Source organism: Rhinolophus hipposideros, assembly GCF_964194185.1.
Source record: "Rhinolophus hipposideros genome assembly, chromosome: 3".
NCBI classification, from domain to species: domain Eukaryota; kingdom Metazoa; phylum Chordata; class Mammalia; order Chiroptera; family Rhinolophidae; genus Rhinolophus; species Rhinolophus hipposideros.
Window position 1 is genome coordinate 99786285 of NC_138049.1, and position 16933 is coordinate 99803217.

The window sequence follows — 16933 nt, forward strand, 5'->3', positions numbered from 1 at the left end:
AAGCCGCCCAGTCTGTGGAATTCTGTTACAACAACCTGAACTGCCAAAGCAAAATACCATAGACTGGATGGCTTAAACTATAGGAATTTCTCACAGTTCTGGAGACTGGGATCAGTTCCCCATGAGAACCCTCTTGTCTTGTAGTTGGCCATGGGCTGGCTGTGTCTTCGCATTATACAGAGAGAGCTCTGATCTTTCTTCTTATTATAAGGACACCAATCCCAACCTGGGGGCCCCACCGTCATGGCCTCATCTAAACCTAATCAACCTCCCAAAGGTTGCCCCTCCAAACACCATCACATTGGAAGTCAGGGCTTCAACATATGAACTGAGGGTGGGAGGCACAGTATTCAGTTCATACAACTTATAATATAGACCCTGAATGTCTGTTCTGTAAACCTCCTCCCATCCATTTTTCTTTGTGGGTTTGGTTTTTACAGTGATGTGAATGCTGGGAAAATCCTGCCCTCATCTTGCCCCATCCTGTACAGCCAGGAGCAGAACAGAACCAGTGCTTCCCTGGATGACAGGTCTGTGGTCTTCTCCTCCCTCTGACACCTGTGACAACCCCTGCAATGGGTGGAGTGGACTGAAATCATCAATCTGCTTCCCCTACAACTCGAGGAGTCCCTGGTTGGGTGGTGCACAGACATAGCCCAGGGCTGGCCTTCCCCTGGGTACCGCAGGATCCCCTGGAATCTCTCACAGAGGCCGACTCCCAGAGCTAAGGAATTTTCTCCCAGTGTCACTGGGGCCATGTACGGGCAGAGTTGCTTCACGTCTTTTTCTGAACAATTGTACCTGGGGCCATTAAAGGAAAGAAGAGCTGGACAGGGGCAGTTCCAATGTAGCCTGCTAGCCCCACTGCAGTGTCCCCAGGCAGGGAAGGACACAGAGTTGACAAGCCTGGCCTTAGTCCCGTGAGCCATTCACTCCAGGCTGAACAGATTGGGTCAGGCCTCTTCCAGCGCCTGCATTTTGTGCCCTCTGACTAGAAGGCCCGTGTGCCCTTCTTCACCTGGCAGACCCTACTGTTCTCCCAAGGTGTCCAGGGGTGGATGCCACTATGCCCTTCCCCAATCTCAGACAGAGGGAACATTTCCAGCGCAGCTCCCAGCCCTCCCTGATGTAACACTGCTTTAGCACTTCTCACTGAGTTGCAGCTGGAATGCTGACACAACACATTACTTGTGATAATGAACAATACTTTATTATATACAATCCTCACTGCCTTCTAAGGGAGTGGATACTGTCACCTGCGGTGTGGGGGGACAAGTGTGAGGATGGAAGCTTGACAAAGCCAGGAGAGTACACTGCTCTGAATTTTCTTAAGGGGGATTTTATGTATAGGAGTTGGGTGGAGAAAGAGGAGGAAGAAGGCCACATACATCCTTCCTTCCTTTTTTAAAGGGAATTCCTGGAAATCCCACCCTTCTTATAAATCTCATTGGCCAGAACCTGGTCACCTGGCCACACATAGTTGCAAAGGAGGCTGGGAAATGTAGTTTTTTGGCCATGGCAAATTGCTAAATATTATGGTTCTGTTTTTAAGGAGAGAGGGTAAAATAGTTATCTCTGCCTCAGGAGCAACTAGCTAGGCCCTGGTGGGGTGTCAGGATGCACTGCAGAGACATCCTAAAGGATGTGAGATCCAAATTAGGTGCTGAAGGTCAAACAGGCTCGGTTTGGGTAAGTTGGGAGGCAAGGGAATTAAGTTGGGAGGTGCAAGATAAGTTGGTGAGGCAATGGAAGAAGGTAGTGAGAGAATGTACATTCAGCCATAGTAAGGTCTGGGGGAGAACAGTCCAGGGAAAGCAAAAGCAAAGAGCCTGCAGCTGGAAGGAACTTGGTGAATTGGACTAACAGAAAGAAGGGCACGGTGGCCTGAGTGTAGTGAGCCAGGGGCCAGATCACACAGGGACAGAGTTTGGATTTCACTCCAAGAGTGATGAGAAGCCACTAAGGGGTTTAAGCCAGAGGAAGGCATGATGTGTTTGCATGTAAAGGATTGCTGTGTCTGCTACACAGAGAAGGGGGAGGGAGGGAGAAGAAGGCAAATTCATTCGCACAGCTTCTGGGTTGAGATCCAATCACTTGAAATGGAAAAGCACTTTGGGAAGGTAAGCACTGAGTCCAAATGTAAGGTGTAGTAAAGTGTGACCTGTGGTTGTCCCCAGCCTCCCTGTGAGACCAACGTCATCTATCCCTCTCACCGGGGACAGCCAGACGGACTCTGACATTCTGGCATTCATCAAGGCCAGACAGAGCATTCTGCAGAAGAAATGTAAGTGCAACTTCCTCCAGGGACACAAGTCACCCCACTCTGTCCACCAGCACTTGGGGGGAGCTGACGAGGGAGGGCAGGGCAAGCAGTGAGGCAGGAAGGAAGTAGGAAACTTCCTGTGTGTTCCTGAAGCCACAGGACTGGCCTTGCGGTCACTTCACATGTGCCAGGCCCCTGCTTCCTCCTGGAGAAAACCCCAAGAGGCAGCGTCAGAACCCCCAAGAGGGGCACAAGAGGGTGGCCAGCCCAGGTTCCCCTACCCTGCCTGACAAAGCTTCTGTCCTTCCAGATCTTTAGCCCCCTTTGTTCCCTGTCCCCAAAGCCAGCTCTCCTTTGCTTTGGTAACCTGTTGGATACCTGGCTAGAAATATCACTCTCCTATTGGAGCATGGTTTTGCCAGTGAGTTGTGGGTGTAAACACCACATGGAGGCTCAGACCTGAGGACACTGCAACAGTTACAGAAGAAATGTGTGGTACGTCAGACTACAGGAAGAGAAAGACCCTTTCTGGCCTTCGCCACTGACCTCCCTGCCTTCCTCTTGGCCCTTCTGTGAGCCACCTGCTGTGGACAGGCCTTCCCTTCTCCTGCGCATAGGGATGAGCAGAAAACCCCCAGGGCCGCTTACCCAAGCCTGCTTTCAGTCCTAGCTCTGTCCCAGAGATTCAAAGGCTAGTAGACAGGCTTAGCATTGCTTTCACATGTCAACAAGGCACCTTGACTCCTCTGAAGGCAGGTAGGGCCCTATCACAACTGACACCTGCCCTGAGAGGCCTACACTCAGCTTCATGATCAACTCTCTGCAGTTTAGACAGTAAGAGGTTTGCAGATGGGCGGAGCACCCCCAGGAAAGGATGGCCTTTGCCATGTCGTTCTCGCCTGTGGCAAGCAGGGTCCCTCCCTGGGCTGCCATCTGCTCCCCGTCCTCTCCTCAGCCCTAGGATTAGTGGTAGCACGTCACTGTCGTGTCTTTGATGAGACCTGAGATCGGCTGGATCTGCCTCCAACCTGCTGTGACACCTAGACCACATGAAGTGCCTTCTCTCATCCTCAGTTTCCTTGTGTAAACGAGAAAAAAGAAAACAAACAGATTTGTATTGGGTGATCGCCAAGGCCCCATGCATCCCCCAAACATTCTAATGCTACGTGTCGGACACTGAACAGTTCTGCACAGCCCGTCAGTGAATGGACACCGTTTATTGGGCCTTTCTGTGTGCCAGGCACGGTACCAGGGCGGAGGCCGTAGCAGTGAGTCCGACAGAGCCACGCCTTTGACATTCCAGGAGGAGGGACGAGCTAGACAAGGAACACATCGAGAAATGTATAAGATCATTTGCGGTGCTAACGAGTGCTACAAAATAGCTAAAACATGTAATGTTGTAGAGAGCGTCAGGGAAACTGCCTGTAGCTGTGTGGGTAGGGCAGGCCCCCTGAAGAAGAGAACTTGAAACTGAGAGCTGAGCAATGAGAATGGCAGCCCTGCCGTGAGAGTGCCAAGCCCAAAGTGAACAGCCCTGACGGGGAAGGAGCTTTGCTTAGTCACAGAGTGGGCAGGAGGCCAGAATGGCTGGAGGGCCGAGTGAGGGAGCAGAGGCACATCACAGGAGTCTTGTGTAAGGGGCGTGGCTTCTGTTCCAGGTGTAGTGACAACTCACTGAAGAATTTAAACCGTGGCGGGCTGTCATCTGATGCCTGCTTTGGAAAGCTCACTCTCGCTGTTTTATGTAGCGTATGTTGTAGAGGACCAGGAGTTGCACGGTTATCAGGCTCCTGGGAGGGTCCAGGCAAAGGGTGAAGGCAGCCTGGACTTAGCAGCGGATTTCACGTGAGGTATGATGGGGAGAGGAGAGCCAGGACGGCTCCTGGGCTTTTGACCTGGGCAGCTAACAGGATGGCGGTGCCACTTTGCAAAACGAGAAAGGCAGGGAGGTGTGGCCATGACAGGGACGGAGCTGGAAGATGTAAGAGTTCTGGTCGGCTCATTCGGAGTTTCAGGTGCCATGTGAGATCCCAGACATGTTGACTAGGCAGCCAAAGAGTCTGGAGATCAGCAGGGAAGTCTGGGTAGTGCATAAAGCTGTGGCACTGGATAATCCCAGTTGCTGAAGACAGACTCCTGGGCACTGTGACATTTAGAGGTCGGTGGGAAGATCCAGCCAAAGTCGCTGAGATCTTTGAGAAGGCTGGCCAGGGTGAGAGAAGGGCCTGCGGGTGAGTGAATGTGGCCTCAGGCAGGTCAACAGGAGAACGCTGTTCCAAGGGGAGAGGGACCAGTAGAGGCCAGTGCTGCTGAGAGGTTGGATCAGCAAGGATGGAACATTGACCGTTGGCCATTTTGCCTGTCATGGAGGTCCTGGACAAGCACCCTTTTAGGCAGGGGACTGGGAGAATGGAAACTCCACTGGTTGAAGAAAGAAGGGGCAGAGAAAGTAGAGGCAGAGTGTGGAGACAACTCCTCTGGGGAGCTCAGCTGTGAAGAGCAGCAGAGAAATGAGGCCGGAGCTAAAGGGAATAGAGCGGGGGCGGGGGTGGGGTAGGATAGGATGTTTTTGTTTTAAATGATTTCAAAGACATGTTTATATGCTAAAAGGAATGGTCCAGTAGAACAAAGGAAATTGAAGATGTAGAAAAGAGGACCAAACCTGCAGGAGAAAATTTTTTGAGGAAGATCAGGGGATGGTGTCTGGACATAATGGAAAGAGAGGCTGGCTTTTGGAACAGGGAGACCCTACCCCCTGGAACAAATTCATAAAAATCAACTGTTTCCGCCATCAAGAAGTCTGCAAGTGAGCAGTATTTTAAAGTTATGTTTACTCAGCTTTTGTACACATAATAGAGACTTTTCCATCTAACCCTCTCAGAAGAGAAGAGGCATAAATCCAAGATCTGTGTCAAGATGGTGTCTTCCTGCTAATGCCGTGCCCAGATGGTGCAAAAAGCTGGGCTGAAGGATGGGGCACTTTTATTAAGATTTGTAAGGCATGTTACTAGTCATACTTTTTATTTATTTATATTATTCCATTTGATGCTCTCAACACTCCTATAAGGTATACAGAGCCAAGAGTATGATCCCACTGTTGACAAGTGAGGAAACTGAGGCACACAGAGATGGGATCATTTGCCTAGAGAACAAATGGCAAAGCCAGGATTGCTCGGGTTTTCTGCGCTCCCTCCATGGGGACACGTTGTCTTGGAAAGCCTCTCTGTCCTCGGGGTTGGTCTCTCGGCCTCCACCCTCCCAGCCGCTGGGGAGCAAGCCTTGTTCTCCAAACAGCAGCCTGGAAGTAATTCATCAAAACAAACAAGTTCAAGGGTTCAATTTTCATTCCCAAGGGAAGAAAAATAATCCTAGATTCTTAGTGACCATGGGGCTGCAAAGGAAGCTGAAGACAGGATGACAAAAGGTCCTTCTCCTGCCAGGGGCTGACAGGCCAACAGGTGCAGCCTCTCTGGCCGCGTGGCAGATGGCCCAGGCCCCACCACACAGCACTTTCTGCACAGCCCACTTATCAGGCCTCCCTGTCAGGCAAACATGCAAGCCAGGGTCCAGGCAGTGTCCCCAGCCAAAGCAAACACTTCTCTCTCCCCTGGGCTCCCTCTGCTCTTAATTTAGCAGCCTGTGTGTCTGGGCTTCTTCGGGAGTGCTCATTATGGGGAAAATTGACTATCAGCCTGGGAGCAGGAGCCCAGAGAGGGTGATTTAACATGAGCTTCCCGCTGGCTCTTAGACCTCACAGGCCAAGGTGAATCTACTTGATTTAGGATTCATGGGAATACTGTGGAATTTTTCAATCCCTGCCAGGGGCACCTGTGGACAGGTATATATGCCCCGTAAGGGGCATTAGTCATTCATGGTGTCATATCTGCTGTTTCTAACTGCCAAGGATGGCTGTAAAGTCTCAGAAAATGAGGTTAACTCCTTTCTAGGGCATTTTTCCTTTTTTCCAATCTTCCTTAATCCCTGAGTTTGGAAGTATTATCATCTGGACAGGAAGCTTGTTGTGGCCCCCATGACCACGATGCCCTCTTCTCCATCTGGTGCCAGGAAGAAGCAGAGTGCCTCAAAGCCCTGGCCGCCCCCACCCCGACCCTCTCCACTCTGAGAAACCCTCCAGCTCTCTCCTTTGTTCAGGAACCTTCCCAGTGAAATGGAAAGAACAGAGAACAGGGAGGGGAGAGACCCAAACACAAGGGCTGTCCTTGTCCTCTGTGAGCTTGGGCAGGTCACCTCCGCCAGCCTCCCCGTCACATCTCTCAAGTTCAGATTCCACCTTTGCCCCAGGAGTCAGCCTCTCCTGAGATAATGTCCATGCAAGTCCCTTGTGCACTGCCAAGCACCAGGGAGCTGTTAGCAGGGAAGTTGGCCTCTGTGGTGAGAAACTGGCCCAACATGGTGAGGTGTGATTTTTTTTTAAATGGTTTATCTGTAGCGGTACCATCATCCCAGGAATCTACAGTCTCAGAACCCCAACATAGACTGACAGCTCCATCATTTAACTGGGGTTCAAAAAGTAAAGAATGTACTAGAAATGACCCCTTATATTTTGGGTTGAGGTCTGTCTACATGAGGAACCATGTCTTAGAGTATTGTCTTCTCTAAGCACAGCTCTGTGGTGTTTCCTCCCTGCCCCACCCCCACCTCCAGTCGTCACTGCACGAAAGTGTCTGTGGGGAACAGTGACAGTCCTGGGTGGGAGCTGGCTCAGACTCCGTGCTCCTTACTGCTGGCAGCATTAACTAATTCTGGCTGGTGGTGCAGAGGAAACATCAGACCAGCAACTTGGCCAACAGCCACAGGGCTGCTGGTCCCCAGGATCTTTCCTCGCCGATCCTTGGAATAGAGAAATGAAAGCAGTGGGTCTCAGGCCTGGCCGTTCATCTGAATCACCTGGACCCACTCCAGAGATTCTGATTTAAGCTGCCCTGGGAGTGGCCTGGGCATCAGGATTTCCAAAGGCTCCCCAGGGGTGGCCAGCAGGCAGCAGAGCTGGGAACCATGGGTGCAAAGTGACTGGAACACATCAGAATCCTATGCTCTGCTGTGCCTGCTGGTCTTCCGTCCTGTTCTACGGTTAAATTAGGACAGCTGGGAACGTCTTCAAAATAAGGACCTTCTCTGCGAACCGTGAGACCAGCCTGGGGTCTTGCACGCAGAATTAGATCCAAAGGACCAAGGACTCATAGCCCTGAATTGTTTTCAACCTCTTCCTCAACAACATCAAGCAGACCACACCCACACTTCCTACCCACTACCAAGTCCCTGTGGCCACACCTGGATGGCAGCAGCTGCCTTACCCATCAATCTCTCTGCCTGCTGTAGTAATTTTTAGACACTGTGTTCGTTACTCCACCCAAGAATCTTCAGAAATTCCCTTTGTTCTTATTGTGATAGCCTAAGTTTAAGCAAATTAAGTACATGTCACTCATACCAGTTCCTTTCACACTTTAATGAGCCAGTCAACCTAGGGGTTTTGTTGAACTGCGGATTCTGGTCCAGTGAGCCTGGGTGGGGCCCAATATTCTGCATTTCTTAACAAGCTCCGTGGGGATGCCAGTGCTGCTGGTTCATGGACCACACTTTGAGAAGCCAGGAACCACGCTAGTCCCAAGTACCTCATCTGCTCCAGGGACTGGGAAACGAGAAAAGTGAGGCCCAGAGAACTAACATGATTTGCCCAAAGTCGAGTTGGGGACCATCCTGGCTAGAACTCAGGCCCTGGTTCTTAATCCAGAGAACCCTTCTCCCCTTCTCCATGCCTGGGCCTGGGAAGTGACAGGATGGGGCCACACGAGCAGGAGACGCCATGATAGACTATAATGAATATGTGGAGCAAAAAGCAAGGAGCGTCAGTGAGAAGCACAGGCTTGGAGAGTGAGTGTTGGTTCGGGCTCAGGGAGATGAAACTTTTGCAAATGGCAAAGAAGGCGTATTCTTTCAGAGTTGGGGAAGTAAATGCAGCCTTTGGGAGTCAAGGCACTGAGAGGTGCATTGCCCGAGACCCGGGGGGCGTGGCCTGGGCCTCCTCCCCTTGCTCTTCAATCCCAGGAGAGGTCGGTGCCCCACGCACAGCCTAACCAAGAACATGCTGTCTCCCCTTTCAGGTTCCCACTAAGTGTCCAGCCGGGCACTGTGGCAGCAAGAGCAGACTATGGATGCAGGCGCCTCCTCTCACTCGTCCTGGCTTCAGAAGCGATCTGTAGGCTGCTGGGAGCAACTAGTGACTGATTTCAGAGGAGGGGACTGTGTTTCTTTAGGAATGCTGTCCTGGAGACTGCCAGTGTGGCTGGGGCCATCTTTGCTATGGGTGCTGGAGCTGCTGGCAGAGCCAGGCAATGCCAGGTGCTAGGGGCAGGACAAGGGCTTCGGCTCACTCTTGTAGTGGTGTTTGTCACAGACCATGATAAACCTTTGAGGTGATGAGATAGCGCCATCATAATGTATTGGCAGGGGAAGCTGACACTGGTAGAATGGGGGGAATCATCACCAGTTATCTTAGCCATTTACCAGCAGCTCCTCTGCCCCACCTGCTGGCTTAGAATCCCTGGAATAGCTGGGGCAGGTTAGACAGCAGGTCACAGCCAAAGACCAGGCAGATGAATGCACAGCCTCATGGCCAGTCCCAACCTCCAGGACCAAACCCTCCACCACCACCTTCATATCTGACTCATATGATGACTCATATAGGCAGCACCTAAATCAGCTGAGTCTCCAGAGAGCCTCCCACCCTTCAGGGTCTAAAGACATCACAGCACCCAGAGAGCAGTGATGGCTCCAAGGAGCCCTGAGTGTGGGCACCTCTGACCTTACACCCTCACCCGGTCACTTGGGGCTGTTCAAGATTTGGGCCCAAACTTCTCATTCCCACTGGGGAAGCCGCTGGGGGTTTTGTCTCAATGAGCCTCCCAGCACTGCAGGACCTAGCTCCTGATACTGATGCAACAGAGAGTGGGCCAGGCTTCAGGAGGCCCTAGGAGAAATGCCACCTGCATCGCAATGTGGCAGCAAGGCTCCAAGACAGCTGCAGTTGGAGAGGGGCCCCGGAGGCAGGGGACAGGAATGACATGTGGAAGTAAAGCTGCCTGAATAAAAGTGCTTGTCTACTGCTTCTGTTATCTCCGGCTTATAGATGCAGGACCTCACCACCCTGGAGAGAGAGCACAGAGAGAATATAGTATAATTGGCTTATTCTCCCTTTTTCAGGACTGGGTAAAAGGATCATGCAGGAGAAGACAGATCCTTACATTTCAAAGCTGGACAGCGGATAGAGCTCCTCTAACCCACAGCCTCATTTCCATCATCAGAAAGCAGAAGCAAAGGGGAGGTTCTGGCTTGCTGATGTACAGCCAGTTAGTGGCAAAAGTCCCCTCCTCAGGGGGCTTTTCCTGACCACCCCTAGAAGTAGCCCCTAGTTACTCTCTATCCATGACTGTTTGATTTTCTTCATTACTATCTGACATATCTTTATTTGCTTATATTTGTATGGCCTGCAAACCCCACCCCCCCAAGACTAAAATCTCCATTACAACAGTGACCTGTCTGTCTTGCTCATTACTGTGTCCCCAGCACACTGAATCCCTCAGTACTCGATAAGTACTCCTTCCGTTGATGAGTGGGAGAGTCAGAACCCAGATCTCCTGCTTCTCAGGCTGGTGTCACTCCCACAGCTTCACTCTCGCTCTGTGACGGAGGCTCTCTGGTTCACTTCTGGCCCTCACAGTTCTATGTCACATAGCAAGTCCTCAATAAAGCCATAGAACCTAGGAAGACCAAACAGGGCTCGTACAGGATTTTAGAAGCCTCCCCAGGAGTCCATGAGTCATACATGTAAATACACACACACAGACACACTCTCAGGAGTGCTGAACATGGCCTGGAGTTGGCCAGAGTCCCTCGGAAACAGCCTCCGTGTACCTGGCACACCTTACCGCCCTCAGCCCTGTGGAGCTGGTTAGAGTTATTGATTGTAGATCTCCTGCTGAGAAGTTATCTCCTGGATCCTAGGGTCTTATTGACAGAGATGTGTGGTGTGGCCCCACACAGGGTATGAACCCGCCTCCTGGAGCTATCACTAAGGCAGGAGAGGAAATGAAGAAGAGAGAAAAACAGACAGCAGGCAACCTTGGGACAGCGGTGTCCTACTAAGGGGGCCATCTGGGAAGTATGTGCAGCAACTGAGGAGGGAGCCTACCCTCCCAAAGTCCCCTCCCAGTGGAAGCGAGGCCTTTGACGTGGACATACTGGCCTACAGTGCATCTTCCCCGAAGTTTGCTAGCCTCTGCAAATGGGAGAAATGGATGAAATGTTCTGAAAAGACTCCCCAGCAATCCACCTGCGTTCAGTGGAACCATGGAGATCCGGAGGATCTGAGGTCACTTCAAGCCAAAGTGTGGGGCTTTCCAAAATGTCGTCTGGAAAGTAGCCCGGCCAGTGACTCCAGGCCCTACTAGAATTCAGTTGGCTCTGCCATCCCCTTGACAAGAAGTGTTGGGGGAGGGGGTCTGGAATGTGGCTTGCTCAGAGCTTCCAAAAAGGAAATTTTAGAAAGCAGATAGAAAAACTGTGGTGGGTTGAATAACTAGTCTTAATTCTTCACCCCCTATAAAAGAATTATACATCTAACGCTTTGTCATGGCCTCATGAGGGCAGAGTATACTTCCTTACTAACCCCTTACATTTGGACTTGGACCTATGACTCGCTTTTACATCTGCAGACATGATGTAAGCAGAGGCTTAAATAAAATGTGCTTGCGTGGTTGGGCTTGCCTCTTGCACTCCAGTGACCTACTGTGAGAAGAACGTGCCCTGGGTCGCTGCTGCCCCATCCTGTATCCCAGAACATAGAGAAAGCAGACCTGGGCCAAGCCTACAGCCTGGAGCCAAGCCCAGCAGACCTGGAGCCTGGAACAGAGCTTCCCATCCAGCCCAGCCAAGATCAACTGAACCCTGGCTGACCCAAAAATCCATCATCGTGAGAATAAATGCTTGTGAGCATAAGCCACTAAGACTTGAGGTGCTTTGTTATGAAACATTAATTGTACAAATAGCTGATTGATATAGAAATTGAAACGCAAAGATAGTAAGTGACTGATCCAGAATTTCTCAGAATTCATTCTGTCCCACCATACTACCTATCGAAAGGCGCTTGAGAAAAAGCTGTTTCTGAAAAATGGGACTTCCACTTATGGCTACAATAAAGCAACAGGGAACTGATTTACCTTCCTGCTTTAAACAACTGAAAACTAGACAAGATATATAAAACAATGGTTTTCAGATAATGGATAAAAGGCAGTAGAGGACACAGATATCTAAAAGAAGAGAAACCAATGATATGAGCCCCATGATGGCCGCAACTTACTACCTGCAGAGAATTCAGGCTGCAGTTCAGGAAGGGGGAACCAGGTGGCACCTAGTGGTTTCCCTGAGTTGAGGAAATGAAGCTGGGAGCCCAGGGAGACCAAAGTGGCTTAAATTTGCAAGGCAGAGTACCAGAGATGAGTGAGCTGCAGAGAGACAGAGATAGACATGATAGAGATAGATGATAGATGATAAATGATAGATAGATAGATAGATAGATAGATAGATAGATAGATAGATAGATAGATAGATAGATAGATGATAGACAGACAGACAGATAGATAGGGCCAAAAAATGTATACACATTTTAAGAAAGGAAAAAACTGTATTGAAAGTGTAATATTCGGGCCGGCCGGTGGCTCAGGCGGTTGGAGCTCCAAGCTCCTAACTCCGAAGGCTGCTGGTTCGATTCCCACATGGGCCAGTGGGCTCTCAACCACAAGGTTGTCAGTTCAATTCCTAGAGTCCCGCAAGTGATGGTGGGCAGCGCCCCCTGCAACTAAGATTGAACACGGCACCTGGAGCTGAGCTGCCTCCCGGATGGCTCAGTTGGTTGGAGCGCGTCCTCTCAACCACAAGGTTGCCGGTTCGACTCCCGCAAGGGATGGTGGGCTGCGCCCCCCGCAACTAGTAACGGCAACTGGACCTAGAGCTGAGCTGCGCCCTCCACAACTAAGACTGAAAGGACAACTTGAAGCTGAATAGCACCCTCCATAACTAAGACTGAAAGGACAACAACTTGACTTGGAAAAAAAAAAAGTACTGAAAGTACACACTGTTCCCCCAATAAAAGTCCTGTTCCCCTTCCCCAATAAAATCTTAAAAAAAAAAAAGTGTAATATTCAATATATACTGATAACAAAAGATAAATACAAGTCACATTTGACTTCTGCAATTACAAGAGGTACGCAAAGTGGTTACATTAACATAATTTTAACACAGTGTTTTTCCTTTCTTAAAATGTGTATACATTTTTTGGCCATATATATATATATATATATATATATATATATATATATATATATATATATATATATATGGAGAAAGAAAGAGAGCACTCTCTGGAGATCGCCAGAAGATACTCTAGACTCCAGCTAACTGCTGACGAGTGCATGCAGATGAGAAAATCATCCAAGGCTCAGGAAAGAACCACCAGAAAGGAGCAGACAGATAACACAGAGCTGACAAAAGTTGATGTTCCCAACAGCCAAAGTGGAGAAACCTCCTCAAAAAAGGGATCATTGAATAGAAAATACAATAGGGTATGGCCTCAAAATGGGTCCAAATTAGCCCTAGATGAAAAGCTGCTCAGGTCCTGCCTCACAAAGCTTAGAAAGCAAGACTCAAAAGAGTCACACTGTTTCCAGTAAGTTTTCAAGTATCTTCAAAGAGTCTCAGAACAAAGCTCAAAAATATTTAAAAGAATATTTTTTAAAAAAATCTAGCACCCAACAATGTAGAATTCACATTGTCTGACATCTAAAAAAATTTATCAGGCATGCAAAGAAGTAGGAACATATGGCCCATAATGAGGAGAAAAACCAATTGATAGAAATAGAAATAGACCTAGGAATGACACAGATAAAGTAGACAGGGATTTTTTTTTTAATGCAATGGATGTGTGTTTAAAATATAGGCAGAAAGATGCCTATTTGTAATTCCTTAACTGTTAACATGACTCATTCATCTGGTCATTCTTTTAACAAGGATGTGCGATCCATTGCTAAGGTCGATTGGTTGGTTGGTTGGTTGGTTGGTTGGTTGGTTGGTTGGTTGGTTGGTTGGTTGGTTTTTCCCCGGTGCCATCTACTAGGTGGGCTCAGTTAGGGTGGCAGGATCTGAAACCAGGGCTCCTTCTCTCCACTTGCCCTTTCCCTTGCAGGTGACGTACCTGGGGCCGGTGGGCCTTATCTTCTCTCCTTTGTTCCGGTTTGGAATGTGCCCTTTTTCATTTGTGCGGATATGTGCCTATTGAATGACTCCATAAGTGAATACCGATGTTAGATGGCGGGGTGGGCAGCCTATCCTTTCCCTTATCTCAGGACTCATTCAGATGGAAAGAGGCCTGTTCCCAGCTGCTCTGTTTACTCTGTATTCTCTACCCATTGTACATGAAATTGATCTGAGGGAGAGGGTTGTTTTTCTTCTTTTTCCTCCAATCTCCTTATTAGTTCAGCCTCAGAAAGTCCCTTATCACTGCCGGATGTCAGGCCACACTCTGCCATCAGGCTTGGCCATGTTAGACTCTCCATTAATTGATTTTGCCCTCCCCCTCTTGGGAAGCATAAATTGGCTCGGCCCATTAGCAGCAATAATTCCCTGAAAGGGATTATAAATCATGACCTGTGTCCATCCGCCACTCACAGTGGAGTGCCCACATGGGGAAGTGTCAGGCAGGCAGCTGGAGCATTGGAAGAGCAGAGGAGGCCCCTGAAGTCCGGCAGGCTCGCTCCTAAATCTGACCACATGAGGTCACAGCCAACCAGAAGGAGGAGCTAAGACAGTTTCCAGTACACAGAGGGGCTCAATCCGTGTGTATTGAATGAGTAAAGGGAGGGAGAGAGGACAAGAGGTTCCTTTTCTGGGACAGAGTGCTTTGAGGAACTCTTGAGTTGACCCTCACCCACCATTATGTTATTCCTTGGTCTGTAGCTTTGGATTTGGGATTTCACTAAACTAGAAGTACTCCTGAGAAGACTCTATCCTTAACTCCAGTCAGGTAATGCCTTGCTGGTCTTTGTGAAAAGCTGAGTGTGAGAGGAGGAGAGGAAGGGTACAATGAGAGAGAGAGAGGAACGAGCACCAAGGGAGAGAAAGCAGCCAGGAATGGTGGGAGGAGGCCGCAGTCTGGCCAACTTTGCCAGCACATAGTAGGTTCTCAATAGGGACAGTGGGAGTTCCCCCTTATCTGACAGGGATACGTTCTAGGACCCCCAATGGGTGCCTGAAACTGTGGATAGTACCAGACCCTATATATACCAAGTGTTTTCCTATACATACATGCCTTTTCACTTAAAGGAGGCACTTTACAGCTTCTCGTTGGCATATCCAAATTGCCAGCATCACTGCTCTTGCACTTTGATACTATTATTAAGCAAAAGAGTGGTTATTCACCAGCACCAAGGTACCTCAACAGTGGAGCTGACAAGCAAGAGGACTATAAAGTGGCTAAAGGGCAGGAAGTGAACGCAGCATGGACACGCTGGACTAAGGGATGACTCACGTCTTGGGTGGGACAGAGAGATTTCATCACACTACTCAGAATGGTACACAATTTGAAACTCATGAATTGTTTATTTCTGGAATTTTCCATTTAACGTTTTCGGACCACAGTTGACCGTAGTAACCAGAGCCCCAGAAAATGAAACTGCGGAGAAAGGGAGACTACTGTAGCCCATAAATGAATGGAGTGTTTTGCCCACAGTGAACCTGCCCAGGATCTGAGGGAGGGAGGGCTTCAGTGACAGCAGATCCAGCCCTCCCTCTACCCCAACACATCGCAGACATCCCTCTGGCCTGCTGTGTTCACCCCTTTCTCCCATGCAGATAGTGCATTCTCTCTCCCTTCATTTCCCTCACCTGAGAACCACCATTACCTGTGGATGGTGTCCGGACAGTTGAGGACACTCAGGCCACAGAGGTTGCTAAGACCTGCCTGAGATCCCCCAGACATCAACGGATAAGCTTCCTACACAAGAGAGAACTCTTCATATACGAGCTTCTCCGGGGCAATAAAGTAGGATTTGACTATCACACAGCCTTGCAGATCTAACTACAACCCTTGCTTAAAACCAGGAATTAGTCTGTAGTGACAAGATGGCAGCCAGCACTCTGTTGTCCCATTTCTCCAAAACATGAGGTAAAACCAGTCAAGGATGAGTTTCGTGACATCCCAGCTGCCTGGGAAAGCTCTGGGTGTGAGGAGGGCCTTGTAAAGGGTGGCCTCGGGGAACCCAGGATCCACAGGATTGCAGAGAAGGCAGCCCCCTGCCCCAGTCAGGGCCCTACCTGAACCACAGAATAGAGGAGGAACTATGCAGGACCCCTCCGCCTGCCTTCAGCACTTCTTACAGCCTCAGGATACTCCGAGTGGACAGCCTCCACAGCCCTGCCTGCACCCCCACTTCCTGTATTTGTCGTCATTCTGGTTTGGGTCTTGGAGCAGATGAAGAACCATGTGTCCCTGCCATTCTCTTCACCATTCATATACTGGAAACTACCAAAGTCTCCCCTTGTCTTTATTTTCTATAAGACACACCTACTTCTCTCCCCCTCCCTTTCCTTCTCTCCCCCTGTCCTTTCTCTCCCTCCTCTCCCACTCCCCCCACCATTACAGAACCATAGTTGCTTGTCCTGGACATGCCGGCTATAGCGTCTGCCTCCCCATAGCCCTTTCCTTGTGACACCCGTACAGGTGAGTGTCAGCTGGCTGGGGCAATAGGCTGAGGGTGGAGAGTGACCCCAGGACCACCCATCTCAGCTGTGAAGTGACCCACATGACAGAGCACTTTTGGACGCACTGCCCTCTTAGGGGAGCCAAGAAATACCAAGACAAAGAAACAGAGGGCAGTGGGAGTGACACTGACCCAATGCCAGGGCTAAGCCTGGGGCAGAACTCAGGCAGAGGCGGGCGCAGAACAGAGGGAGAGAATCGCCCCGTTGTAGGTCCCGTGCGCCTGGTTGTTCCGGAACCCTGGCTGCTCCTGGCTTCGTACCACAAATTATTTCAATTACTTAAGATAACTAGAGAGTGTTCCTAGTCCTTCCAACTCAAATAAGCCTTGACCCATTGAAAAAACAAAATCTCATGTAACCATTGGAAAGTAACAGAATATCTAACAGTGGCTTAAACAAATAGGGTTTATGTTTCTACCATAAAAAGAGATCTAGAGATAGGTGTGTGCAGGAATCAGCTGAGCATCTTTGCAATGCTCTTGACCTTTCCCTCAAGGACACAAATTGGCTCGGCAGGTGCAGCCATGTGTGTATCCAGGGCAGACAGAGGGGAAGGTGGGGCCGGCTGAGGCTGAACCCTTTGTCAGGAAAGAACAACTCTGCCCTGCACCTCCACAGCCGACTCTGCCCAGATCTAATTGGCCAGAACTGGGTCACATGGCAGTCCCAGCTGCAAAGGAGCTTGGAAAGCAGGTGCAAGGGACACTGTCAATCTTCTGATTCCCTCCCCATTTCTGAGCGCCTCTCCCCCCTTTAATGTGTTTTTGCTTCCAATGGCCTGGCCTGCACCCGGGGCACTTCAGTGGACTCTCCACGGGCCATCTTGCTGCAGGTGCACAG

General features: G+C 49.8%; 1 protein-coding gene across 1 annotated transcript in view; it reads left to right on the forward strand.

Annotated features, from left to right (window-relative positions):
• The window catches only part of KIF6 (kinesin family member 6), a 417374-nt gene extending 406196 nt beyond the window's left edge, over positions 1 to 11178 (forward strand). The window contains exons 19-21 of the mRNA XM_081042893.1: positions 441 to 530; positions 2178 to 2284; positions 8386 to 11178. Of these exons, the coding sequence (XP_080899019.1) occupies positions 441 to 530; positions 2178 to 2284; positions 8386 to 8396 (208 nt within the window). The 3' untranslated portion in view covers positions 8397 to 11178. The remainder of the gene's footprint in view (positions 1 to 440; positions 531 to 2177; positions 2285 to 8385) is intronic.
• Positions 11179 to 16933: the final 5755 nt, after the last annotated feature.